Below are 27,535 nucleotides of genomic sequence, written 5' to 3' on the forward strand. Positions count from 1 at the left end.
GGTCTCAAGGTGTCCTGCCAAAGGTTGTGTTGAAAAAAGGGATATAACTCAGTGCAGAATTGTTTTTTGACAGTCATCTTCAGTTTTGGCTAACTTAAATATGGTGCACTAATCCTCAGCTGTCAACAATGGCTGGTTTATAAAGTGAAGTCCGGACTTTGTTAAACCTGCAGTGGAGGAAGTACAAAGCAGTGTTAAAACCTCATTCATTACTTATCATGAGATAATGAAACAAAAATAAATTATTTATTTAGATAGCGATTGAAATACACAGTTAATCTCTACACCATTATATTTAACTGCTGAAGCAAAATGCCACTGATTTACTGAATGAATGTTAAACTTTAGCTGTACCTTAATATAACATAAGATAAACGCTGCAGTGAACACTCAAGCCTGTTCTGTCTGTGTGAGTCAAAGAATTTTCCTTGTGTGCACCTTTGAATTAATCAGTGAAAAGCTGCAGTAGCCCTCAGTTTTTCCCCTGAGACCTCTCTGTGGGAGCTGCAACAGCTGTGAAGGTGTAAGGCACCCCCAGGACCTGTCGCTACAGCTGCAGTGCCACACACACGCGCTGTCTCACACTGCACGTCCATGAAGGCCAAGGGCTGCAGTCGGCCTCCTTTATTATTGTCTGTCTTCTGTATGTTTTTGCATTGGGAGTGTCCGATTTAATATGCCATCCTTTCTAAAATAGCCCAATCTTTGCTAATGAACGTGCTTAATGTGCTCCTCAGCATCTTTTTTTTATCTAAATTACCAGGTGGGAATTTCCCATGTTTGAATTGTGCGTAATGTGCTGTGATCAAAGGGGCTCTGGACCGATGTCTAAAATTAAAAACAGAACCAGATCCAGATATGTGGTCTCTTTATTGGAATGTTCGTGTGTGTTAGGGTATGCAGGGGAAAAAAAACTAAGTAGGTAAAGATAGATATTATCCTTACACAAATTAAACTGTTTCAATATGTTTTGCGATGGAAAGCTATTTTTAGTTCAGTGGTGGAGTTTCAGCCTGTATCTTGCCTTTACAGCAAAGAAACATGTGTAAGTCTTGTCAGGAATTTGCCTTCTGGCCTGAGTTTGGATGATCTTGTGTCTGATCTGCACGTCACTGCACAGAGATGCATCAGGCAGTTTGTTTGACAGTCAGACAAAACAGGGCCCCGGTCTCCACCAGATACAAAAAGGTAGCTGGCTGACAAGATCTTGATGGTAATCGATGCTCCCACCAACGCAGATGATATGCCTTGAAGAGTTGAAAGAATGACTGCGTGATGAGAAAATGTCTGTGTGGTGACAAAATTCCTTTTTCATGAGATGAGCACTGAACATGCAGGCAGGTCTCTCTAAGAAGCCATCCTCATTTTATTGTTAAAAGTGAAGGTTATATAGTACTTATTATAGTACATATACAGGGTTTCTCTTTGCTCGGGAGTCTTGACTGTTAAGCAGAAATGTCTGTTATGCTTGGGCAAATAAAATCCCAATCAGCAAAACTAGTTGTCATATTATTACAATGTGTGGCTGTAACTAAAACCTCTCTTCTCTGCGCAGGAAAAACCACTGTGATCAGTGGGATAAAGATTGCAGTTGTATGGTTAGGAAGAATGAAGGCAGAAAAGGTCACTTTCTGTGGTTGCTTTGGAAGTAAAGCAGAAATGTAAACCAACACAATCTCATATTAGTTTGCTGAGTGTGGCTGATACTAGCAGCATGTGTGTGTGTTAAGTGTTCAAAATTATCCCCTAGTGCCTTTTCTTAATCATGTTACCTCAACCTTGATGGAAAATGTCAAGAGGTCATGGAAAAGGCGAAAGAAAGAAAGGCGATGCAGAGAGCCAGGTGGCACTTACACTAGGCTCCTTAATGGTGTGATTGTGAATGTCTGTCATATTGAAACAACAATTTCCAAAAGATAGAGAGCGTTTTATTTATATATATATGTATGTATGTATGTATGTATGTATGTATGTATGTATATATATATATATAGAGAGAGAGAGAGAGAGAGAGAGAGATATATAGATATAGATATAGATATAGAGATATAGATATAGATATAGAGATATCTATATATATAGATATAGAGAGAGATATAGAGATAGATATAGCAGATATATATATATATATATATATATGTGTATGTATGTGTGTATACATACACACATGAGGCAACACCTTGCCAAGAAGCAGATTTGATTACAGAAATGTATTTTACTCTATTGTGGACAGAGACAGCTGGAGACACCACGGCTCAGCAGTCATTCTTGTTGTTCTTTAAAGTCTGCCACCTGGGGCACTTGTGCAGTTGGTGCATTGTAATAGTAGAAGTGTTACTATAAAAGTGTTACACTGTAACAGTGACAAAAAAAAAATCCCAGACACATGGACTTTTGCACAGACCTTTGCACTCATTGTCTTACTGCGAACTTTATGTCACTCAGATCCAAGCAGAGCCTAGCAGAAGAAGAAAGTATAATCAAGGCCTTGTGTATTTGTTATGAAGCCTTGATTTATCACTATGTATTATGGGACAGCCATATTTTTGTTTAGGTATTCTATTTTTAATAAAAAAATGGTCCAGTATATCCTCTGCTGAATGAGTTCATTTTAAAAAGTAAGCGAAACATCTTTATTTGAGGGGTTTGACCAGGTCTTATTATGGCTGCAGCACAGATACGTCAGGGTCATTTCACTTAGTCACTGACCTTCCTAAGCAAAATTATTTGACTGTTTTCCCATAGCCTACCAAGTACTACAGAAACACAGTAGTTCACAGGGACGTCCCCAGTTTTACTTTCCATGTCAATATTTTTCCATCACAGAGCGATAAGAGCATGAAAGCTGTGTAGCATCTTAAAATCAAAAGTCGACTGCTGTTGTGTATGAATAAAATAAGACAATTTTGCTTGGGCAGCTATTTTTATCTGCTAGTGGATGGCGAGAGCATCAGGTTTGAATGTCTAGTCGACTAGTCTCGCATATCCCTGCAGTAAACTTCTAATGAGGAAGTAAGATTTAACCGTCAAACTTTTCTGCTCTTTATCAGTAGTTATTTTGTCACCAAGTTCAAACACTGTAGATATAAAAGCCAAGCTCAAGAGTTTGATTTATGGCTTTTAAGTCCACCAAAGATTGTGTCCTTCACGACCATCCTTATAAAATGCCAGGAATTTGCCAGGCTGAATTATGTTATGGGCACAAAAACAAGTAACAGATCCTGGAAGTCTGCTGATGTGTGCACTTTTCTGCCACTCAGGTTTTTCAACAGTTTAGAGGCCATGCAGACATGCTTTGGTGCTCATGTAGAAATTGTTGTTAGAGATGGACAGACTATATAGTCCTCAGTGGGAGGAAAAAAAACACATCTGAGTAAAGTAAAATAATAAAATAACAGGATCAACTCAAGTGCCTTTAAGATCTTCAGCTTTGGAGAGAGGAACCAGCTGATGGACATGTTATCTACATTACCGCGCTGTGCCTTTATTATTTACTGCTCTGCTCTCGGGTTGTGTGTCCTGATTGCCTGCAGCCGACCGCCTACACCGTACATCTTCTCGCTGTTGCACCTTTACGTTCCTATAGCAACCAGCACCAGCATAGCGATTAAACATCTACAGCAACATTTCCAAGTGGTTTTGGTAAAAAGGAGCTCTGTGTATTACACATGACTTCATCACTTATTTTCCTCCTATGTTGCCCAGACTTTAAGCCCACAGTCTGTGGACTTCATTCACTTCTTAGACATTAAGAAATGTCTGATTTGGAGTTTCTTTTTTTAAACCTGCATGTGACCACTTAGCCTGATTGTCGATGTTAGGGTAATTGATGCCAGATAAGAGTTGCCCTGGGTGTGTTTAAGTTTCTTTCATGATTTAACATTATGGAAAGAAAGACTAATAGAGTTTGGGTGTTTTTAACATAAAATGCTTTGAGTAAATAGTTGCGGCCTGAATCTATTGATGGATTGCCTTAGACATGAGTGAGCTGAGTCATACCCTGCTTGTGTCAAATAATGCAAACTGAGCATGCTTACACTGCAAATACATATGGGTACATTTGAATGGGAGGCTCATCAGTCTCAGATTCATATTGATTAAATGCTGATTGATCAGCCCAGCTCTCACCCTCATGTATTTGTCGTATGCAGTGATATCTTTTTAAGACAGCGGGACAGAGCCATGCATCATTATCGTGTGACACATAGAGGAAGGAAGCAAACCGGGCTTTTTTTTCCCACCCACGGCTTCATTTTAATGTGAATTAATTAAAGCGGAGGAAGACAAGAGGGGTCATGCATGGGAACAGAGATGTAAAAGGAAAGCTGCCATGTCTCCCCCTCCCAAGCATTGGAGTGTGAATGGGGCTGTCCACCCTCTCTGTAGGGGGCCTCCCTATCGTGAAACATGTGAGCTCATTACACATTTCAGGCTCCTGTTTGATATGTAAACATGTAAACGTACACACAATATTCTGGAAGCCGAATAAGAGTACATTCAGGAAGATTTGGATCCTGTAAAGATCTAGATATTTTACAGTGTATGAGCAATGTAGATGATGGCAGTGACTGGGAAAAGCCTAAAAGCCTAAAAATTATTTCCTATTATTTAGCTAAGCTAAATAATAGGAAAGCTGAATAATTCCTTCAATGCTTCCTCAAAGTGGCATTAAACCACCAGAAATGTTGAATTACATCCAGTTATATACTTTCAAATAATATTTATCGCCATAAGGAAAAATGCATGTGAAACACATCAATTAATTAAAGAAACCAGTAGGATACAAAAAAGAAATTAATATCTTTATGCTTTAACAAAAAACTTGATTTCACCTTATAAATGTAAGTTATTTTATATTGGGTGTTTTTAGGTAATCTGTTAATTTCTGCAGTGAGAGGTTAGTGTGGGGAAAATTTTATGTACATTATCCAATGCACAGGTGTGGAAAAAGAGCAGCAATGTGCACAGACACTGATGATGTTACACTGTCAGTAAAAACATCAGTAGGCTTAACTCTGAAGGAACACTGACACAGCAAAATTGCATCAGTGTTAATCCCATCTTAATCACAACATAATACTAATGATGGTGCAGGCTTACACACACACACACACACACACACACACACACACTCTTTTAATGCCATCAGTGGTTGCTGCACATCTTCTGCAGGTAAAATTTCTTGTTCTTCTCTGAAACGGCTGTAGCAGAACTTATTTATTTATAGCTGCTGTGATAGCTTTACAGCAATCACAGCAGCAGACAGTGACTCCACTGCTGTTCGTGCAGATATGCAAAACTAAAGCCTCGGTCAACAGGCACATGTGAACACCTGCTCTTAGCTCAGCTCTGCTCTCTGCTGCATGTGAAGGGTCAGTGGTGTGAACATGTGGTGCTTGTGGGGGCCACCGAGGTCATTTGTCTTCATCCATGGTATTCATTGGATTTTCTGAACTTCTACGGCAGCGTGCTCTACTGTGACACAGCCATTCATCAGGACCACTGGACCACACAATGCAGCAGAGCCATCTCCTTTCACTAACGTGTTTTGTGGCATGCAGGTGGTTTATAAGAGGACTGCACTACGAATGGGCGTGTGCGATTCCCATGTTTGCTTCATTAAGCTGTGGAAAAGTTTTAGACATGAGTGGGTTTTTTTTATGTACTATTTTTAAAGTGTGTTAGAAATAAGTGACAGTCGAATTGTGTGTTTGTGTTTGTGTAGGTCCCTGCTACTTGTCCTCTGATAATGTCTCTGACTATACTATGCCGCTCTCAATAGGCCCATTTACTGTGTAACAAGAAAGCATTAAATGCTCCCTTCCATGTGAGCATGTACAGAGCCTGAAGCAGAAAGTCTGGTTTAACAAAGAAAGTTTAACAAAGCCCCCACAGTGGTTGGGTCTTGATGCAGCAATGTCATCATATTTGTTTCCCTGCTGTGATGCGATGTGGTGCAGCTCATATGTTTTGCACCTTTCCTCAAACATTACATAAAATTTCATGTAATTTAATGCAGGAAAAAGTGACATTACTTTTGAAAAACGAATAAAGCGTTAATACTGTTCCCTGAAACATTTTGACGACAGTGCGACTTTGTCAGATGATGAAGATGATGCTCTTTTGTTGTCTTTAAGTTTTCCAAATATTCACTCCTTTGTTTATTTCACATGGATGTATTTTTTAAGTTAGAAATGGAAATTAAAAGGTTAATAAATCTGCTTTTTTTCAAGTTGTGAATAAAATTGATGTGAATAGTTGTGTACGTGTAGGCGTACTCAGTAAACATAGAGCTAGTTTTCATTCTATGCTTCTGCATGGATGTTAGGGAGAGTGTTTTCTTGATTTTACTGCTATAATGTGTCCTTCAGAGAGAGAGGGAGGGTGCACGCACGGGTGTGTGTGTGTGTACAGTGTCTTACACTGACAGGCAGGTGTAATTACTTTCAGGGGTCTGCGGTGCAAAGTCTTCCATGGTTGGGAAGTTTTCACTTTGAGTTTAATTTCATTTTCAGTGCAGTGGAGTGGAGCCTGAGCCTTAAATCTGTGCTGACACTGCTAGCTTTAAGGTCCCTCACTGCTGTAGTAAAATAGACGCTCATGCAATCACTGACCCTGCTCCACCCCTGCTCTCCCCCACTGCCAAAGACAGTGTGATTATGCTTTGTGCGGCAGGATAAGTGGACTCTGATTGATCATTATTGATCAGAACTGTATTTGCCAGACAGTAATGGGCCTGCCCCTCAGGACATTATGTCTGCTGCTTCTCTGGCCCCCCTTCTCCCCTATCTTTATGTCCTACTTCAAGGGCCCTCCTTCTCATTGTTTAGCCTCTAATCACAGAGCACTAAGCTCCTTCACTTTGCCTCCACTCATCTTCTGTGTTTCCATCTATGTTTAAGACAGAGGTTAAGGATGGAGGTGGATTGTGAGGTTAATCAAGTCAGGGAGCACGTGTGTTTGTTTCTCTTTACGGCTCTGTGCAGGTCAGGAACTTTTTCCAGGAAGAATTTTGCAAAACCTACTTTAAATGATGCTTTTAAATGTATTTGCATACCGGCTTGCTTGTGTGTATACAAACTTCTTTGAAGACTGCATTATGGTTGCTGGCAGTCACTAGGTGAAATCGGCATCGAATCATATCTGTTATTAATCTCTGTCTCTCTTCCACAGCATGTCTTTATCCTGTTTTCCTTCTTCACCCCAACCGGTCGCAGCAGATGGCCGCCCCTCCCTGAGCCTGGTTCTGCCGGAGGTTTCTTCCTGTTAAAAGGGAGTTTTTCCTTCCCACTGTCGCCAAAGTGCTTGCTCATAGGGGGTCATATGATTGTTGGGCTTTTCTCTGTATTTATTATTGTGCTATCTACTGTACAATATAAAGCGCCTTGAGGCGACTTTTGTTGTGATTTGGCGCTATATAAATAAAATTGAATTGAATTGAATTGGTTGGTGCTGCACCTGAAACCTCATTGTGATTGCTTTGGTCTCTAGCAGTTTGCCGCAGTGAATGAGACTGACCTGTCTGCAAACACTCAACAATAAAGTAGCTTTAAAACTTTTGAACCATGTTGGTTTCACTGGTGAGATACCACTTTTACTTCAGAATCTTTGCTTCTGGTTTATGTTACACGCTTTCAGTTTCACTACTGCTGAGGGAGCAGATGGTGGTGAGTGTTTGCAGGCAAGTTGGTGCCTTCCACCAGGTGACCGAGGCAGTCTACTATCAACCAAAGCAGACACAAGGAGGGTTTGGGAGCGGCACCATATTTGCAGCCAGCAACCTCCAGCAAGCGTGTCACTGACCAGTCTCCAGGCCTGTGTGACTGAGACATATATCACAAAATGTTATAGTTCAGTGATAACTGTAAAAATCTGAACTATATACTTTTCAGCTTTAAGCCAAAATTAATCATTAAAACACTGAAAGAAGTGGAGACTTGACCCCTCTTCCTCTTGACAAAGCCAAGCAGTAAGTCGCTTCAAGATTGAAAGTGCAAACTTAACTAAATAGAAAAAAGAAACTGTTCCATGGGACGCATATGTCCAATAAAAGCAAGTATTTCATTAGCATGCAAATACAGCTGATATATTGTCTTAGTTTTCTTTTTTCCTCACTCCCCCGTGTTGTATCCCTGATGCAAGGCTCTGTACTTGGGGATATTTTTCCATTTAGTTGTATAAATCTGATTATATGTGGGGGAAAAAATCACAAACTGCGCTGTGCTTTTCTGCAAAACAATCACCCAACATAATTTCCCCTCCTCTATCCAAGAACTCAATTACAAACATGGGTTCATTAAACAATGGTTTCACTTTAAGTAATTTTTTTTTTATTGTACCATAACGACTGGTTGTGGAGTCTGCCAGCTTGTTTACAATGCAGATAGACCGCCCCGAGCCTCTTTGTTCGTACTCCTCACAAACAATGGACGATGTCTGTGTGAATGCTCTGATGAGCGTGGAACTGATTGCAGCTACACATACACACATTATCAGTACCACACACAGATTATATGACAGGCAAAAAGCTGAAAACATCGTGCCAAGTTATGCTCATTCTAAAAGAAACTTTACAATTATGTAACACCGAAAAGAAGTTGGTATCATTTTTTAATAAGATGTTTGTGCCTTGTCTCTACAGAGTGAAAAACCGGGCCGCCTCTGCCTACACAGTGACATCAGACGTCACCACAAGCTTCGCCTGCATAGCTGAGGGCAGAAAAGGTAAAGTTAGCATGTATGGTGATGAGTATCTGCATGGGTAATTCATTTTTTATAATGTTGATTCTTGAGCTGAACTTCGAGTTGAAAGGCTGATTTTAAACCAAACGTATGTAAGGATGCTTTGTGTGAGCTATCTGACAGTTTACTGTCAGTGAATGTTTGTGTCAGTTGTGGAGCCATTGTTGAGTTTGAACATAGTGCTTGGGTATAAGCGAAGTGAGATTTAAAGACTCGATCAGAGGCTAATTGTCTTGATAATCTCAATATTTTTCTGCAGTGTAGGTGGGAGCTGTCAGCTCTGCACTGCTCTCTAGGAGATAAAGCACTTCCTCATCTGCATTTTGTACTGATAATGGATAGAAGGTCACTTGACATGTACTCTGCTTGCATAAAAGAGGGCTACACAAGCAGCCACTGTCAGAAAACACTCTGAAGTGTCCCATAGCAGTCTCTCTGGTTTCTGTAACAGCTGCTTTGCTCTGTTTCACTCTGGTTGTTGTCATGAATGTGTGAATCTGATTTATGGCTCTTTTGTTTTGTTAGCTTCAGGAAGCGTTTTGATTTGTCTCCGAGCTGTCTGCATTCACCCACAAAGCCTTTTCTATCATAAATTCAATTTTGTTACTGCTCAGACTATAATTTATTCTTAAAATATATACTAGAGTCTTGACATGTACTTTTCATCCTGCTGCAATTTACACATATATCAGATCTTCATACACAGCATAAACAACATTAAATAGTTAGAAAAGTGCAGTAGATTCATCAGGAGAAATATTATTAGTGACATTTTGATGGAAAGAAACGTAAATAAGTTAGGATATGTGTGTGTGTGTGTGTGTGTGTGCTAAGTGCGCCCACAACTATTTGCCTGCGCTCGGTTCTGTGTTGCACATGAAACCGCCTCATAATTGTTCTTACAGGAGACGGACATTCTCACCATCTCTAATGGATGCTCTAGCTATCCTGTTAATATCTGTGAATGTGTTGCCTCACTGTGAATAAATCTGATATAATCTTATCTTCAGTGTGATTAAGAATCTGGATTTTTCACACATTTAGTTAAATAAATTAAATGAATCTAACATTTCCCAGAAAAGTGATAAGTGCCAGGGCTACAGCTAAGTCTTTATTGATTAATCAGTGATCATCATCAATCAAGTGCGCAACCTAAGGCGAACAGAAAATGTTTTAGAGCCCAAACTGACTAAATCAAATGACGTGTTTTTTCAGAATTGTTGATTACGTGGCAGATTTTTTTGCATGAAACTACATGTAGAAGCAAAGACTATGGTACAGTGTGCGTGTATTTTTCAGTACAGCAGTTAGGTCAGCTGCTTCTGCTAAGAAAGGCTGTGGTCGTTCCACTTGGCATCTGAGGTTCATGACCCTTTTCCTGCAGGGACTTTTCCTGAAATGCCCTTTAACAGTTCACTGAATCATCATCATCGTCATCATCGTCATCATCGTCATCATCAGCTCCTGGCATGTTGACCACTGAGAGAAAGGGGAAATGACATGTTCTGTGTGGAAATGAGCTGGTGCTGTTTCATAGAAATTTTTCTGCAGCAGTGGAAATTGAAACGTCAAGTGATGCAATATGTGAATACTTTCATAATCATCTTGACCTCCCTTCTGTGATTTTTGCACAATCCCTTCAGCTTTCTGTTCAGCCGCGTTTTCTCACCACTACCACAGATAAACCAGTGAATGATGAATCGCGGTGTGGGCTGCAATTTGTGATCTTCCAACTGGATGCAAATCATTAGACTCATTACGTCAGTGCCTTTTTTTGTGTGTGTGTGTGTGTGTGTGTGTGTGTGTGTGTGTGCGTGTGCGCACTAAATGAATCTAGCTCTTTTCACCCCAACCCCCGGTCTTTCTGCTTCTCTTCCTCCTCACCCTCACGAGCTGCTTCAGTGTCGTGGGACAGCAGCCTGACGGACAGACAGGCAGATGGAAGTGACGTTGGCGACATCAGCGGGATTCAGCAAAAGCAAAGTAGATGGAAATCAATGGCGACAATGACAGTGGGGTCAGGAGAGACTTGAGGAAAAGGCTGGGGAGGAAAGTGAGTGGAGAGGAAAGAGCTGCAGCTTAGTAAAGTTCAGTGTAAGACAGAGATGTCTCCTACAGATAACTCAAACGGACCTATGAGCCCAACACAGACCGGAGTCAGAGGTATTCATTGTGTGCTTCCTTCCAGCCTGGTGTGCTGCAATGTTAGTGTTGTTTAAAGTGTTTCCTGGAAAGTATTGTTGTTGTTTGGTGTTTCCTGGTTCACATTAAGAATGTGATTTCTCTGTAAAGAATAGGTCTAATTTGGAATAGGTCATGGGGTCCGGTCTGTTGGGATAATATTAGAGCAACAAGGCTGGATTTGCATTTATTTCTTAGAGGATGTTTCCTGTTGTAGGAAAATGTGGATCTTTAACAGCTGGTTTTTGACAGTGCTGCCTTGTCAGAAGCAGAGCCTCCATTTGCCACGTATGCCAACATCAAATTTGGTTATCAAATCTGTTGTTGCGGAGGGAAAACAGGTTGCCTCTTCAGTCTCATCAGGGAGGTGCAGGCAGACACCTGCAGACATCCTGTAGCCTCCTCCTGACTCCTCCACTGCAGAGAGCCATCCGGTCCACTGAACACACACTCCCTTTTAAAGGCACTGACCTTTCTGAAATCCACTGAGGATTTCTTTTTATTGAGGAGTTTACCATTTACCATTGGCTTGTTATTTTTGACCAAAGCCACCGTTAAAGTGGATGTATTATGTCTTTATCCAGCTCCATTTTTATTCTTGGACTCTGTAAGAGTTGCTTTGCATGACAAAATTAATGCCTGTTTATCTTATAGTGCAGCCCCTCTATTCATCCTCTGACTGCCTTTTAGGCCATGCTTCTTCTTCTCCTCTCAGAGCTGAAACATGTTCACACCAAACACCCTAGAATTTTTTGTCAGTCATTAATTATTAAAGAAAAAAGATCATAGTTGAATTTTTAATGAAGTAAAGGTCAGTAAAATCGGGTCAGCATCAACACACCCTACATCAAAAAATTCATTCAGTTTAGTTTCACTTCATACTTTTTCAAACAAGAAAACCAACATGCTCAACTCCAAATAAACCATTTAATGGGTGCTCAGCCATGTAGGTGTCAGCTTATGAATGAGAACTTCAGCTCTCATACTTACACATATAAAGTATTTGCTATTACAAGGCAGTAAGAAGAAAATGACAAGCCTTCTCTCTGCGTTTCTAATAGTCATGTAAAACACAAGGCAAAGGTGGCAACAATCAACAATACATCAATGTGCAACTCCACCCACATGTACAGATCATCGAAACGTGTACAAAACAACAGACCCCATTAACACTGTCTGAAACACATTCACAGACAAAAACAAACCCAGACGACGACGGTTCCTCATTTAGTCCACCAGGATACAAAGTTTGTAAATGATATATAAATACGCCTCCCTTTGAAGAAGCTTACGTTCTCTGTCACCACCTCTTTTCAATGACTCAGTCGCTTCAGGTTGAACACACTCAAACGTTATAAGTTGATAAATGATGCTGTAGGAAAGAAGACAGTGTGCAGAAATCTCCTCAATCTCTGTCTTAATATGTACGAGTTACTGATGAGTCATTCCTCTTGTCCATATGTGACTGCACCTTATTTTCTTATCTGAAAGCAGGTTATGTGATCGTGAAGGACCAGTAATTAACAAAGATGTTTGTATCATGTTTTTGTGCTTGATTTTATTTATTTATTTTAACTGTTTTGAAATTTTCCAAGGTCAAAGATTTAGACCTTAAAGGGGAAATTAGGGCTGTCAAACTGTCTCAGATCAGCTGTAGATGTTTTGTTTAACTTCTATATCATATCAGGTTAATAATGACTAACCTGGGGTCAGTCGAGACCTGGCATCTTCTTGCCTGACCTGTTCTCTTGCAGTCATGGTGGCATGAATGCCAGATGTTGTACTCTGCTGCTGTCTGCCAGTCATACATTTCACCATCTGTTTGTCAAACCAGCCCATGATGTAGCTCACACTCTAGTGTTGTTTGCACTGTTTGTAAGTGTTGCAGATGTTTTATATCCAGAGAGTTTGTTTTTGTCTTTTGGCGAGTTATCTCTTGTTATTATATCATCAGAAGCCCCTTCGTCTTTGTTCTTGTTGCCAGCATACGTCTGGTTCATCCCTCCTTATCGGTCACATTTCACTCTGATCTCAGGTCTGCCTGCATTGCTTTGACATACCAGTGAGCAGCACCTCCTCCTCCAGAGTGATTGCACTCATTCCACTGGAAGCTGCACTCCTCTGCGAGCTCTGTCATTACTACCATCTAAGCAGTATAATTACCAGCCTCGATGTGTGTTTGCGGTGCACGATCCAAGCCTGCATCATGCTGAGCAAGCCGGAGTGGGTGAGCAGAGCGCGCGCGCGAGAGAGAGCGTGAATGGGAGAGCCAGAACAGGGGAGGTACATCCCTGAGCTAACTAATTACTGTATGTGAGTAATTAAAAAGCATTAAATGTCTGCTTTTTATCTTCTGAAGTCGGTGCCAGAGACTGTGCTGGATGTCTCTGCCCTCGTCTCACTGAAGAGGAGGGAGATTAAGTCTTTTTCTTTTTTCTTTTTTTTCCTCCCATGTGTGTCTCCTTTTTTTGCCTGTTTGTTTCCAGTCAATGATCAATTTTTTTATGTTGATTTGCTTTAAAAATACTCTCTTACTTTAAATACAACTGGTTCTCAAGATTCCCACCATCAGGCATACAATATATTAGCTCCTTACTGCTAATTACTTATGCATGAGGTGAAAGTGAATCTTTGTGATGGGGATGTTTCTTCCTCACACAGCAACACCATTTGTTTTGTCTCAGTACCATTTACTTAAGAAAAACTGGGACCTTGAGTTGAGAATTCGTCGTCCTGAGAGTTTGCATTTAAGAAAACTAACGACATTACCATCAGCCTCAGCTCTACTTTTGCTTACAGCTCATTGGCAGCTGTTAGTACTCTCGCAGATTTACAGTGTTTAAACATCAAACATGCTAACCAACAGCATGTTAGTAGGACATCTGTGACCAAGTATTGCCACACAGTGCCTGTAGCATGGCTGTAGATCACATATGCACTGCATTACCTCACAGAGGGGCACCTCAAAGGCTGAAGTCCTTACTGCAGCAGCCTGGGGTTCACTCTGCCCCAGACCTTGAACTAACTACACGTCTCTCTACTTTTCTGTTTGTCCACATTATCCTATCTGCCAAAGGCCTAAAATACCAGTAACTAAATTAATAAAGTACACCTTGCCTATACAATAAACACCAGTAAACCAAGAAAACACACCAATAAACACCGAGCACCAAGAGCTTCTATAGGATTGGATGTTATTTGGCATCCACATTAGAAAGAACGCAGGTTTAAGTCACTATGATGTTGGCTTCACTTTTCAGACTCCAATCCCACCTCTCTAGTAAACAGTCTGTGTGATATCCGACAACACTGATTTACACTGATATGAAATTGCCATTGCTAGCAATTGGCTGCCCCGTGTCCTGAACGCTACTCTGGGAGCTCCTGGTAATGAGAATACAGCTGATCTGAACCATCTCCTTGTAAATGTGAGAAAGGACAACTTCAGAAAATGTCGCGACCTGATTCACCCGGTGTTTTCCGGAGTTTATGTGTGAGAACAGCTTTAATCAGATGTGTTTCTCACTAAGGAGCTGTGTTCTGGCAAAGGTCACTGATAAAGAAGACCACACTCTCTGCATTGCTTCTCTCATCAGGCACCTCAGACATATAATGAAGCCATTCTACCGCTCCGGCAGCTGGGGCGGATAATCTGCGATTGGGCCTCAGTGGATCACAGGACAGCCCTCTGAAAGAGGAAGGACTCTGTCAGAAAGCATGATCAGAGCAGGCGTCTTTGGCCCGGAAGTGACTGCGGTTACCTAAAAACAAAGACATGATACATCCGCGCGGCTGTATGACGATAGGGAGATTCTGTTTGCCGTGAATGAGTTTTGTTGATGTTGCCCATGTGTGTGTGTGTTGTGTATGAGTAATGCGGTCTTAATGCCAAAAAGGAATTCAGCTAGCACTCATAAAAGCCATTGTGTATCATAAAAGACACTGGGACCACTGTGAGCTGCCTTTACACAATGGAAAGCTCAACGTTATGCAAATTGGACTTTGTACAGAGATAGCCACCCCAGGAGTCGACATTTGTAGAGTTCACAAAGACACGTGTAGCTGGAGAGAGCACATTTTCTGCTCGTTCTCACTGGAAATACTCAAATGTTTAACTCCTGTCTTTCTGGAGCTTCCCTTGCAGCTCCGTGTGCAACAGTGTAGTGTGTCACTACTTAAATTTTAATGCTGGATGTAATTATGCAGTGGTTCGTTGTGTTTGAGTGTGTGTTCCTGCTGGTGTTTGAATCATATTACATTTTTTAAAGCTCTTTTCTTAGGGGTAAAATTGTACTGTTCCTCTCTGATTAACCATGACCATGAGTTGGACAGTTGATGAAAGTGAGGTGAAAGCACCATGTGATGACACATACAGTTGAATGTAGTGCAAGATACAGGTGACAGATGAGTGGCATATATGATGGAAGTGGGGACATGAAACCCTAGGATTTTGTGAAAGTTAAGTATAACAGCAGAGTAATTTGGAACTCAAAAGCAGTACAAAAAATTATATGGTGAGCAGTGGAACTTTATGGGCATATTTTATAAAGGTATATATGCAGATGATGAGCTTATTCACTGTGAGGAGACTTGTATAGATAAGAGCTTTAACCTGACAATGGAGACCTAAATAGAGACTGAGATTAAACAGAAACCTGAGAATGATAAAGGAAAGAGAGAAATGCTAGTGGTCTGACTGCAGCATAGAGAATTAAGCACATTTACATTTCAGACATTAAGCTCAATCTCTTATTAATAATAAGTAACCCCCCACTGAGACTGCTATTATCACATTTTCACACTTGCTAAATTTTCTGTTGGTATCTGCAGCTCTTAAAATATTTTCCAGAACCAGTGGTTTCTGTGTCATAGCTGTTAAATATGTGCATTCTTTGTCCAGGGTAAGCAGTGGTTTGGCTACAAAATGTTCTGATAGCTGCAGGTTATCAGAAAAAACAGCTAAAAAAACCCAAAGAAAGTGGGATTGTCTTGACAGCACAAGGACAATACCTCTGTGAAGCTAAATGTAACAGGCTGTAATTGTATCTAGCTTGCTCATTGTGCTATGCTCGCACTAGTATTCTGCCAGTGTCAATGCAGGCCGGTTTTCTGGTTTTCATGGCTCTGACAGTACATGCTGCAGACAAGATAGAAGTCAGACAGAAGAACGTCCTGTAGAAAGATGAGACTGAAACTGCCCACTGCAGCCACTGTTTGTGCCTCTTTGCCTTCATGCTGAACTCTGCTGTCACTCCCTTTCTTTGCAACCAATCAGTATTCTACCCAGGGCAAAGTTTTGTTTGTAGCCTCTGCATTGGTTGAATTCCCACAATCCCTCTCACAGCATAGCGAGACCTGGTCAAATGAGCACAAACAACATCATAAATCCACATCAGTCTCTTCAATACTAATATGCTATGCTGTAGTTACTTAAATGTAAGTGAATGTAAAGTAAATGTTCTTCAAAGCACTAAAGTGAACCTTTTAACTGTTCGTCACCCACAGTGAAGGTTTATCAGGTTTGTGTTTAGAAAGAAAGATCCAAAGCATGTCATTTGACTATTGCCCTCCTGGTTCCAGGGCAATAGTCAAATGACTATGGGTTTGGTTTAATTCTCAGTAAAATTTCAGAGTCAGTTTTCAGTTAAATGTGAGGTTTTAAATGATTTTGAAGATTATGACATTCTGATTTCATTAACTTTTTATGCAGCGTCCCAACATTTTTCACCGCAGAGCTGTACTGCCAAGATCCCTTACTGGGTCTCTCTTTACATTTGCATATGGACCACCATGCCAGCACATTATCATTTCTTGCTGTCACGCAGTCGAGTCATAACCACATAATGAAAAAAAATAATAAATTCCCTGCCGGTCACCCTGAAGTACCAACGAAATCAAAACCAAAAACACGCAACCACAACTTCAGTCTATTGTCTGCACTCACGATGACCAAAGATCAGAATAGTCCAGTCTTCAGGTTGACAGAGTAAGCTGGAGGTGACCGTATTCCTGTACCTGTTCGATGAACATGTAACCATAAAACCTCAGAAGAGAGAAAACAGAAGTCTTTATAAGGCCAGTTCATTTTTAAGACTTGGTGCTGTGTGAGTGTTATGTTAAAACATACTGTTGTGGTTCACCAAGCAGTGCTCCAGTCTCCTCCACCCACTTTCTTGACTCTTGATATCTACTTTACCAAACCTCACCCTTTTGGCTAAAGTGTTCTTTTGCTTTCTCTTTCTCTCTCTTCTAAAAACTATGAACCACACAAAGTTGTTTGTTTAGTGTCGCTCTGCGGAAAGAGTAGAAACAGAGTAACTTCTTTGTGACTGTCACAGCCGTGAGCCCACATAACAGCAAACACAAATATAGCACAATTTTGTTTTTTTAGGTATATAAAAAAATGTTGGAGTTTCATTTACTCATGCTTAAAATACAAAACAATCATCAAATGGCCCAGAATAAGAAAAGAATGCATAGACTTTTGTGTTTATGTGTGCAGTCGCCCCCTCCCTCAAAGATCATTTTTGAGCCCTGCTGTAACCTGTGCAGTGGGAAAATGCTTCAGTGTATTTAAACTGTCTGTGCACTCTCCCTGTTTGGATTTGTATTACTTTCTTGTCTGATAAAATTAGCTAGAGTGTTTCTGAGGTTTTAATCTGCAGCAGAGCGGCTGCAGCCTTCGTGTCCTGTGGGTGTGCGGCTTTCTGTGCGTGCACGCCACATGTGATAATAATATCCCTTGTCAGCCTCCTGAAGATTAGCCTGGATGGGAGAAATCCTCTGTCATATCCCCTCACCTTATTTTCTCTCTCACTCTGGCTTATCAGTCCTACGTTGTTTTACAGTTTAGTGATTCTGAGTTTTGGCTCTGTGGAAGAAATATGGGTCACACAGGCTTTATGATTTAAAAATCTCTGTGTATTTTAAGGCAAATTTGTCTTTGTCTTAATATTTTTCCTGATTGTCTGCCTGTTGTTGTTTCTCCTCTCAGATCTGCATCAGACATCATCCAAGAAGAAGCACAAGAAGAAGACGAGGAGGAGAACGACCTGGTTCCAGATTGGATGGACCAGTGAAGTCTTTCCCACCCTCCCCGTTAAAAGCAATGTTTTTGGGAGCTGGAGGTCGTAACACCATCAGCAGAGTGCGTGTGGGGCCCCTCCGCTCCCTCTTCCCCAGCACCCCTCCCGATATGGGATGCCAGCCCCCTGCCCCCCTGCCCTGAGCTCTCCTGGGGTGTCATGAATAGCTACAGAGACAGAGGGGTAACTTGCACCTCCTCAGACCTTCTCGATGGAGGCGGAGGAGGGTTGCCCCAGCACAATCCATTTCGTCACACCCCTAATGGGCACCCGGTGTTAGGTCCCTCTGACCCGGCCATCCAACCACGCATCTCTGTGCCCAAAATGGGTGTCCGTGCACGGATCGCAGAATGGCCTCCACGCCGTGCTCAGTCCCGGGAGTCACTGCTCGAGAATGGGCAGATTGGCGGCAATCACTATGGCGATGACAGTTCAGTTTCGTCAGTTTTGTCTGACTTCAGGCTGGTGCGAGGAGGAGTCGCCAGGTTGCCCCGGCGGAGGTCCAAGGAGGTAGGAGGAGAGTTTGGCGGTGAGAGAAGTTCTCCTTTCAGCCTCAGAGTGTTCCCTCCTTTGAGAAAGCGCTCCAACAGTGAAGTGACGCTGAGCGAACAAGATGAAAATGAGGTCAGTGTGAAATCTTCCTCTAGCGTCTCTTTTACACGTTTAGGTCCTAACTGGATTAATTGTTTTCCTTTTAGCAGTAGTCCAGTTTGAGTTAAATGACTCAAACAAACCGACTTTACAATGCATGACTACACAATGATTGGCATCCGCAAACACCGGCGACTGAATGCAGGTGATACAGCGCTGCAATCTGCTCTGTGTACAGGACATATTTACACTGTCCAAGAAAAATTTAAAAACTTAAAATGTTGTTACTGCGTGTTTAGTCTAAACTCCTTTCCGTTATCACAGATGCTGTGGAACGTGTCTGCGGTTACAGATGATCTTCCATTAACATTTAAACAAATAGTTTATCAAGCTTTGACAGGTGGATTTAATGGTATTAACTTTTCAAGCTATGCTGAAATCACATATCTGCGGTTTTAAAATCCTGTCCTGCTTTACTTTAATGTGATTAATGAAGTGCAGTTCTACATTGTGAATTCATGATGTTGTTATTGTGCAGGTTTATTTATTTTCAGCTGGAGCTTAGTATGGGTTGACATGCTAACCTAATGAGATTGTTGCAGATGTTTTTGGCTGTTCCCTTACCTTCAGGCCACCTGCAGAAGAAATTAGACATCTGATACAGACATCTTAAGAATATGTCTGTGTAGGTTCTGGCAGGTTGCCAGGATTTAAGTAAACTGACAGAAACTAAAAAGCGAAACCGCACGTTAGAGTGAGGTCTTTAAATTACTCTGTTTCCATCTAACAGTCCAAAATGTACTACGGATTCACTTGGCTTTTTAATAATGTATACCAAACTGTTAATTGTAACTTAATTATAAAATCTGCAGTATAAGAAATCTAGACATTGTTCAGCCTTTATTTTTGTTTTATTGAAGCACTGACTTTTTATTTATTTTTTTAAGTTGAGGAGGTCTCTGTGTGACTGGTTTGATTGACAGCTTTCAGATCTGTCTAAAATCTGCTCCTAGCTTGATATTACATAAATCATTACGCAGTAAAAGGCTGATGTTCTAACCACTGAGCTGTTATCACACACTGAAATTGTCTCCTCTTCTTGCATAAAGGTGGAGGCTCGAGGAGATGGCGGATTGGGGAACCGGTTCAGGGAATACGGCAGCACCTCCTCCATCGACATCCAAGGCATCCCTGACCAGAGCTTCTTTGACATGATCAGCCAGTTCCGCCAGGAGAGGCCTGACCAGCGCAGCTCTGCACCCATACAACTCGGCGAGCTGCTGCGTGCTCCAGACTCGCCACCCGGACCTCTCCCCTCAGCGCCTTCACCTGGTCCCACAGGTGGGGAAGACAGAGAGACAGGAAGGAAAGACGGCACTGAGAGAGTGAGGAAGAAAAGTGGAGGGACAGAGTCGTCGCTGGGCACCTCCTCTTTGTTTCGGAAACTTCGGAGCTCCAATAGAGGGGAGCTGGATGGAGGGAAAGGAGAGACTGTTGAGGACAGGGGAATGCGAGGTGCCATCAATTCCTCCTACAAATCGTGGGTGTGTCCAAAAAGCTTTGTCCACTTTGACGCTCAGAGCATCCTGTTTGACCTCCACGAGGCAGCGGCTCAGCGTGGCTTTGTCACGCAGAGAAGAAACACGGCCACGGGAGCATCAGCTGCCTCAGTGTCTCTGTCAGTCTCCAGATCCTCAGCGAGTGTGAACGACCCCATTTACTCCAGCATCGAGGATCTGACTCTGAGCCTCGACCAGGGCTCCACTACACCCTCACTGGGTGTGGACCCTCTAGATGGCGCTGGATCCCAGAGCTCCAGTCCACTTCTCCTCTCCTGCCCACACTTCCTCAATGAAACCGGGGGCCACGGAGAACGCAACATCAGCTTCCTCAGCTCGTCATTAGAACGAGGAGGAGATGGAGGAGGAGGGGACGGGGGGAGGGATGGCTGAGGAAGAGTAACGCCAGCATGTCAGTGGTGGAGGTGGCCACTGAAGAGCAGGCTACGAGACTGGAAAGACTGAAACTGTACAGCATAGAGCATGTAGACCTGGGAGCTAGGTACTACAGAGACTACTTCCATGGAAAAGGTAGCACTGAGTCATACACAGTTAACACGCTCACTCTGCTGCAGAGCCATCACTTCCACTGTAAATACTATAAATACTCTTTGATGTAACTGCCAGCTGTGTTCATGTCATAATCACCAGAGTTTTCATTTCCAAGAGTCTCTTGAGTTAATAGGAAATGGGCAGGGCTCAGTTTTGGACGCATTTAGCATGGTAGGCTTACTAGAATGTAACCTCCGGCAAACACAGCGATGAAAATTGACTTACAAAGAACATGAAATAAGAACAAGATGCGACATGTTAGGATGTTCTATCTTGGATGGGCTTCTAGTAACCGAGACAACAGAAATCACTCCTCACTCATGAGAGCCGTTAATCTGATTGAAAGCCACAACGGTAGTTCATTATACTTCATAAACATTCAGTCTCAGTAATAAAATTGTATAAATTATCTTTACAGTTTCAGATAAAAAAAATGCTTATGTTTTGTGAATCAGTGAAAACCTTTCACACTGCAGTGTAGTGCAGTTCAAGGTAGTTTACGGACGAAAGTTGAGGAATAACAGAACAAAAATAATAAAAATGATAATTAAACATAAATAAAATAATAAAAAACACATTTAAAATATTTATTTACGTTTTAAAATCTAAGTACCCCGAAAGTGAGCAAAATAAAACTGTGCTAGATGCTAACAGATTTACAGACATACGTTTTCACATTGAAACCGAATGTTTTTCATTCTTGTTTTATAAATCAATGTTTGTTTTTGATTACTGCTTGTATGTGTCCAGATGTAGTTTCTGAAACAAGAAACACTTGCTCTTTCTTTCTCTTTTCTAAGTGACTAATAAGTCTTTAAAAGTAGTAAAATCTCTTCATCTTGTCGGATGATGTCCACCCACTGGTGTTAATCACTACTGACAGCTCAACAATACTGACGTAATGATCTTCCTTTATAATACAGTTTGTGCCTCTTGCTGTCATCCGTTGGAGTTAGATGTGTCGATGTTGTTTGTCCATTCAGAGTTTCTCACATCTCATCCTGCAGCTCTTTATATCCAGCTGGGCCCCAGCGCTGAGCTGGCCAACCTCCCAAAGTTTTTCTTACACGTGTACCTGCCTGTTCTGCTGGCAAACTCTGACCTGATGATACGCCACCTGCCTTTCTGCAGGTCGGGGGGAGCACTTAACAACAGTTGTTTTAGATCTGTTGTTAAAGGTCAGATGTCACACCAATTTTCAGAGGAGGAGGAGGCGGTTTGTGTGATGTGAGCTTGTCATTGGGCATTTCTTGTCAGCATCACCTCTTCTGACACTGTTGATTAAACTTCCCTCTGGCGTGCATCATCTGGCTGAAGCCTAATTAGTGACAGATGCTGTTAGGAGCACGTGTGTGTGAGCGCAAGAGAGAGACAGAGACTGGCCTGCAGCCACACAGATAAAGGTTATCATTCCAAAAATATGTTCATCTGCTGACTCGTTTCCAGCTTAGCTGTCCCCCAGAACGCTGCGGAGATTGTGTGCGTGTGCACGTCAGAAAGCCTCATCAAAAAGCTGACATTTGCACCACAGGACGTGGCGTAGAAGCTGATCAGGCCCGAGTCTCCTAACATGCACGTCGTCCCCGTTCACTCCACCGGTGGGATGGAGGAGGAGTACTTGTCAAACTGGATTCCTCCTCACAGTTATGGAGAATTTGTGTTTCTTTCCATAATGCCTGCAGCACTGGCATTAGCACGGCTCAGCTTATGAGCTTTAGAGGAATATCGGCAAGATGCTAGTAAAGTGTGGCGATAACTCTGTCCCGGCCCCTTTAATAGATGAACGTGTTGTGCCGACAATGGTAACAAGCCATAAAATGCTAATTGACTGCTGTGGACATTACATTTTATTCACTTCCTCGAGTTACAAGGCTGAGGGACATATTTCTCCTTTTAATGGTCTCATTCTAAAGGTCATGCTGTTCCAACATGACAAAAAACAAGATTTCCCATCGTTCTCTACAGGTTAGCAATCGATCAGTCGATTGACTGATTACTAGATAGCATGCTGTTGTCTTAGTCCTGTCCTTCTCCTCATCTGTCAGGCCTGATAAATACATATAAATTACACAACATCCAGACAGTCTCTGTAAGTCAAGTTCTTTCCCATCCATCTCATTTCTTATGAATCAGTGCTTGTGAACTTTTTCATCCTGTGAAGTGGGACATGACAGAATAATTTGAGAACCAGTGTGTTATATGTGCTGCTTACTCTCCTTCTCAGTCATGTTGTGAACCTCAACACATTTCTGTAGCCACTTCTGCTGCTCTGTGCTTCGATTAGCTCATTATACATGTAGTCGTGTTGACATTACTGATTTAAATTATTGTGAGGTATGTTGCCTAGATAATTTTTCTCTGTGCAGCTACTGTAATTAAAACATGTTATTTATTTTTAAATAGGGAAGCAGCACGGTGGGTCTGTAGACTGTGCTGTGCCTCATATTAGCGTTTGTTCTCACTGTGTGTGCGTGGGTTTTCTCTCAGAGTTTCGGTTTCTTCTGCCATCATGCAGGTTAAAGATCACTATCTGCACCCAGGACCCTCTCATAAAACAGATCGTTGATCTCTAGAGTTTGCCTTCTAGGTAAAATAATTAAAAATAATTTAATGCGTACAGTTCATAGAGTCCTTTCTTAAACAGGATTACCTTTGTGATTTTAAAAAATTCATCAGTTTTCCAGAGCGAACAAAAAGGTGGTTGTTATCTGATTGTTTGGGCTCCAAAAACACTTCAAAATATAAAGCTGGTCAGTTTACTCTCATTCTAGGATTAAGCAGTTAGAGAAAATCTGGAAACGATGTGTAAGTAGATGAAGATTACATTTCTGATGCTCGACTCATCACTGATAGCATTTTTTTGGCTGCTGCTTCTTCTTTTATTATTGGGAAACTCATCTGATCGCCTGTCTGCTGGCACACTGAGGTGTAGACACAACACAGGCACATGTTCAGACACAGAACTTTCTCTGCTTCTCAGACTTTAACCTTGGTTGTCTCTGACCTCCTCCAGAGCACTCAAACTACTTCGGGACAGACGATAAGCTGGGCCCTGTGGCCTTGAGCATCCGCAGAGAGAAACTGGAAGACACCAAAGACCTGAAAGACCAGTACCAGTACAGACTCATCGTCAGGACGAGCGAGGTATGCGCGTGTGTGTTTATGTGTTTATATGCTGATCACGGGGATTTCCAGTCAGTCTGTTAATTACTCAACTGCTTTCAGTTTCTCCAGGCCTACCTGTGACACATGCCCTCATTATAACCTTCCCTCTGTCCCCTCGCCCCTCTGCTCATCCCTCTTCTGCTCTCTGTCAGTGGAAAATTCCACCTGCCCAGTCCAAGCACATTAAAGCCAAACCAAACACGGGCTGCTCCCACAGCCAGCTACTTCTCCTCTTTGATGGATCAAACACTCATGATGTGGTAAATGATGGGCTGATGATTGTAGAGAATTAGTTTTCAGATTCTCTGCATCTGTTCTTGGTTGTCTTCAGAGGTTTTACTTCCACAGTTTCCAAGACACAATTCTGGAAAGACATCTTTGTTCAGAGACGCAACTGATGATTATTTTCCTACTAATTAATGTAAATTGTCCATTTCAGTTTACCGAAGTCAAATAGAATGACTCTTGTAGTTTGACTAACAGTCCAAAACTGAAAGACATTAAGTTTACTGTAACTGAAATAGCTGCAGACTATCTCAATGAGGGGCTCCCAAGTCTAAATTATTTGAAGGTGTGAATGGTTCTTTCTCTGTTTTAGCCCTGCAGCGTGTCCAGGGTGTATCCCGCCTCTCATCCTATGACAGGTGGGATAAGCTGTTGGAAAATGGATGAAAGTTCTGGAAATTAAGAGTTAGGGCTAGTGTTCACACCACTTAGACCTCACTTTCTGCTCAGCTCAGTCTTGTGGGGTTTTTTTTATTTTTATTGGCATTTAAAATGATAACACAGCACAGTTTGTGTCAGAGGTCTCGTGAAGTAATTGGCTTAATCTCAATCAATATATTTTACCGGTTTAGCATCATAAAGGCCGCTCGAACAACAAGCTCGCCTCTCCTCATTGTGTTAATGCAGTCTTAGCCTGAGTGTGTCCTTCTTTGTGGCTGTGCTGTGTTGTTTTTAGCAGGATTACATGGCTGCCTGGCCTCATCACTGTAGCTCTGGTATAACAATGGAGCCTCTCCACCATCTAAGTACACAGAGCTAAGCTAACGGACACAGTCCAGGCCCACTGTTCCCACACAGAGAAAAAAGGAGATTGATTGCGGACTTTATTCTCTCCCACTCAAGCCACAGCCGCTCTCAAATATCCATCCCCCTAAGCCTGTCATTTAATTCTGTGCAGCACTGCTGACACAGCAAGGTGGGGAGACTTCCTCTTTCTCCTTTCCCTCTGTCACACATTCAAACAGCCCCCCTCTGATATTTCTGCTCAGCACGTCGCACTCACTCGCTCGGCCTTGCTCACAGGCTGACGAGTTGAAACGATATCTGCGTAACTTCAGCCGCGGGTCTGTCGGGCTTCATTTCTCTGCAACAGACCCGAGTCGCTGAGGTTCAGCTGTCTCTCCGGCCTCTGCCAGCTCCAGAGACCGCCATACATCTTTAATCAGTCTGCAAGTGAGAAGCAGCAGCCCACTCCTCCCAGAGGTTATTATAGTCTAACTGTTTTGAAGCAGGTCAGTTCCCCCTGATCAGGAAGCAGCACAATACTGAGCAGAATCTTGATTCACAATACCGCTGAACTGTGTGCATGTTTGACAAAGAGGAAGACGCTTCAGGGCAGCAGGGTGCCATTAATGTGATCTGATGGACCTACCTGCTTCAGACTCCCATACTGTGAATCATCCAAACCCCTTTTTCCCAAAGGTGTAGTACAGTAACCAAGTGACCTCTGACCTCTCTCAGTAGAGTTCAACATTATTGTTACTTTTTTATGGCAACGCTGCTTTATTATTTCATAGATGCCCACAAAACCCCCCACAAAAGCCAATATGTCTGATACACTAAAGTTCAATTCACTTCAGAAGTTTTATGTCAACAAAGAAAAAAAGGAACAAGAAATAAATCCATATTACATAAAGGGGATCACATTTTGTTTTTAAACACAATAATTAATGTCTGTATTCCCCTTTTTTTCTTTCTTTTTTCTTTCCCTTGACTTCAAATGTGAAACACTGTACATATTTTGACCCAGACATCTACATCTGTAACTCATGTACCTGTATTTGTTTTTTTTCTCCTCGTTTTCTTATTTGTATTTGGCTGTGCTGATTTGTTGCTGTTTGTGTTGTTCCAAAAAATCAATAAATCATTGTTTGAAAAAAAAAAAAAGAAAGAAAGAAATCCAACAAAAATAAGAATTTATAAACTAAGACTGTTCTTATTATTACTTAATCTAAATATTTTAGACAACATAAATAATATCCAACCAAAAATCTGAAACTTGAGCCCTTAAAGGAAAAACACTAAACAGCAGAAAGCGTTAAATTTTAAGACAGTGCAAAAAGAAATTTACTGCTTAACTATTTAAATTTATTGGGAAAAAACATAAAACAAAACAACAGCAATAAATCCGGTGGTTTTATCACAAACAAGAACGATGCACATCATCACATCATTAACAAGGCTGGTTACTATAATCACACTGATCTGTTGTTTCCCACATCATAAGGTTATATTCGCTGTAACACCTTTGGGGGGGAATATTAATTTTCTTGACATTTCAACCATGACACTTGAATAATATTTGTTATGTAGGAAGCTCAAATTGCTTCCAGTTTGTTTGTTTTTTTGTTTTTAAATGTTGTTCTCAACCCACAGCTGGTGACGCTGCGCGGCTCCATTTTAGAAGATGCAGTGGCGTCTACGGGGAAGCAAGGCACCGTTCGGGGTCTGCCACTCAAAGAGGTCCTGGAACAGGTCGTCCCCGAACTCAACGTGTCCTGTCTGAGACTGGCGCTCAGCACGGCCAAAGTCACAGAGCAGCTCCTTAAACTGGATGAACAGGGGGTGAGTTGATGGTGCACTAAGTGCACTGAGCAGCCTTTCCAGCAGGCTGGAAGACTGCAGAGTAAAATTGTACACTAATAAGGTGAAGCTGTGGCACGTGGTGTTCTCAGGTAGTGTGTGAGACCTGGGTAACTGATTTAGTGCTGGTGCAAAGTGCAGTGTTGTACAGGGAAAGCTGTAAGGAACAGGGTGTGGTACGTTTGAGCATGAGTGAGTAACCATACAAGCTGTAATGTTTGGCCATGTTATCTCACCTTTCATTTAATGGAGGGAGAAGCGTAGGTATTTTGCCAACAGCTGGCCTGTTGGGTTGTTTGTGCAGGTGGTTTATAGATCAACAAAGCTGTGTGTAAACAAGTCCAGATATACGTTACTTTTGGGTTAAAAGCTTGTTTGTTGGCATTAACCTTCAGAGTGCTGTGTTTCAGCTGTGTTTGTGTGTGTGGTCTCTCAGCTGCTCGTGCTTGTTCTGCTTGTGTAATATTAATATCGTGTCTCTTCTGCCTTGTAGTTAAGTCAGAAGCACAAGGTGGGTGTTCTGCTGTGCCGTGCAGGGCAGAGCACAGAGGAGGAGATGTACAACAACGAGGAGGCGTCGCCCGCCTTCTCTGCCTTCCTGGAGCTGCTCGGGGAGCAGGTGCTTCTCAAAGGATTCACCAAATACGCTGCACAGCTCGACACCAAGAGTAAGAACACTCTGCAGCATAGCATTCGCTTTTAGAAATCATTTTTTACATGTTGGTCTCATTGCTGAAGAAGTGGTTTTAATGTATCATTTCATTACTGTTTCCTATTCTCAAAGGAAAAATG

The 27,535-nt window shown here is 41.9% G+C and overlaps 1 protein-coding gene across 1 annotated transcript in view; it reads left to right on the plus strand.

Annotated features, from left to right (window-relative positions):
- The window catches only part of sipa1l3 (signal-induced proliferation-associated 1 like 3), an 82,358-nt gene that overhangs the window by 36,232 nt on the left and 18,591 nt on the right, over window positions 1–27,535 (plus strand). Inside the window, 7 exon segments of the mRNA XM_005459336.4 lie at window positions 8,642–8,724; window positions 17,918–18,632; window positions 19,709–20,546; window positions 20,549–20,689; window positions 23,724–23,854; window positions 26,537–26,725; window positions 27,237–27,411. Coding sequence (XP_005459393.2) covers window positions 18,168–18,632; window positions 19,709–20,546; window positions 20,549–20,689; window positions 23,724–23,854; window positions 26,537–26,725; window positions 27,237–27,411 — 1,939 coding nt within the window. The 5' untranslated portion in view covers window positions 8,642–8,724; window positions 17,918–18,167.

This window comes from Oreochromis niloticus, linkage group LG14, assembly GCF_001858045.2.
Source record: "Oreochromis niloticus isolate F11D_XX linkage group LG14, O_niloticus_UMD_NMBU, whole genome shotgun sequence".
NCBI classification, from domain to species: Eukaryota; Metazoa; Chordata; class Actinopteri; order Cichliformes; family Cichlidae; genus Oreochromis; species Oreochromis niloticus.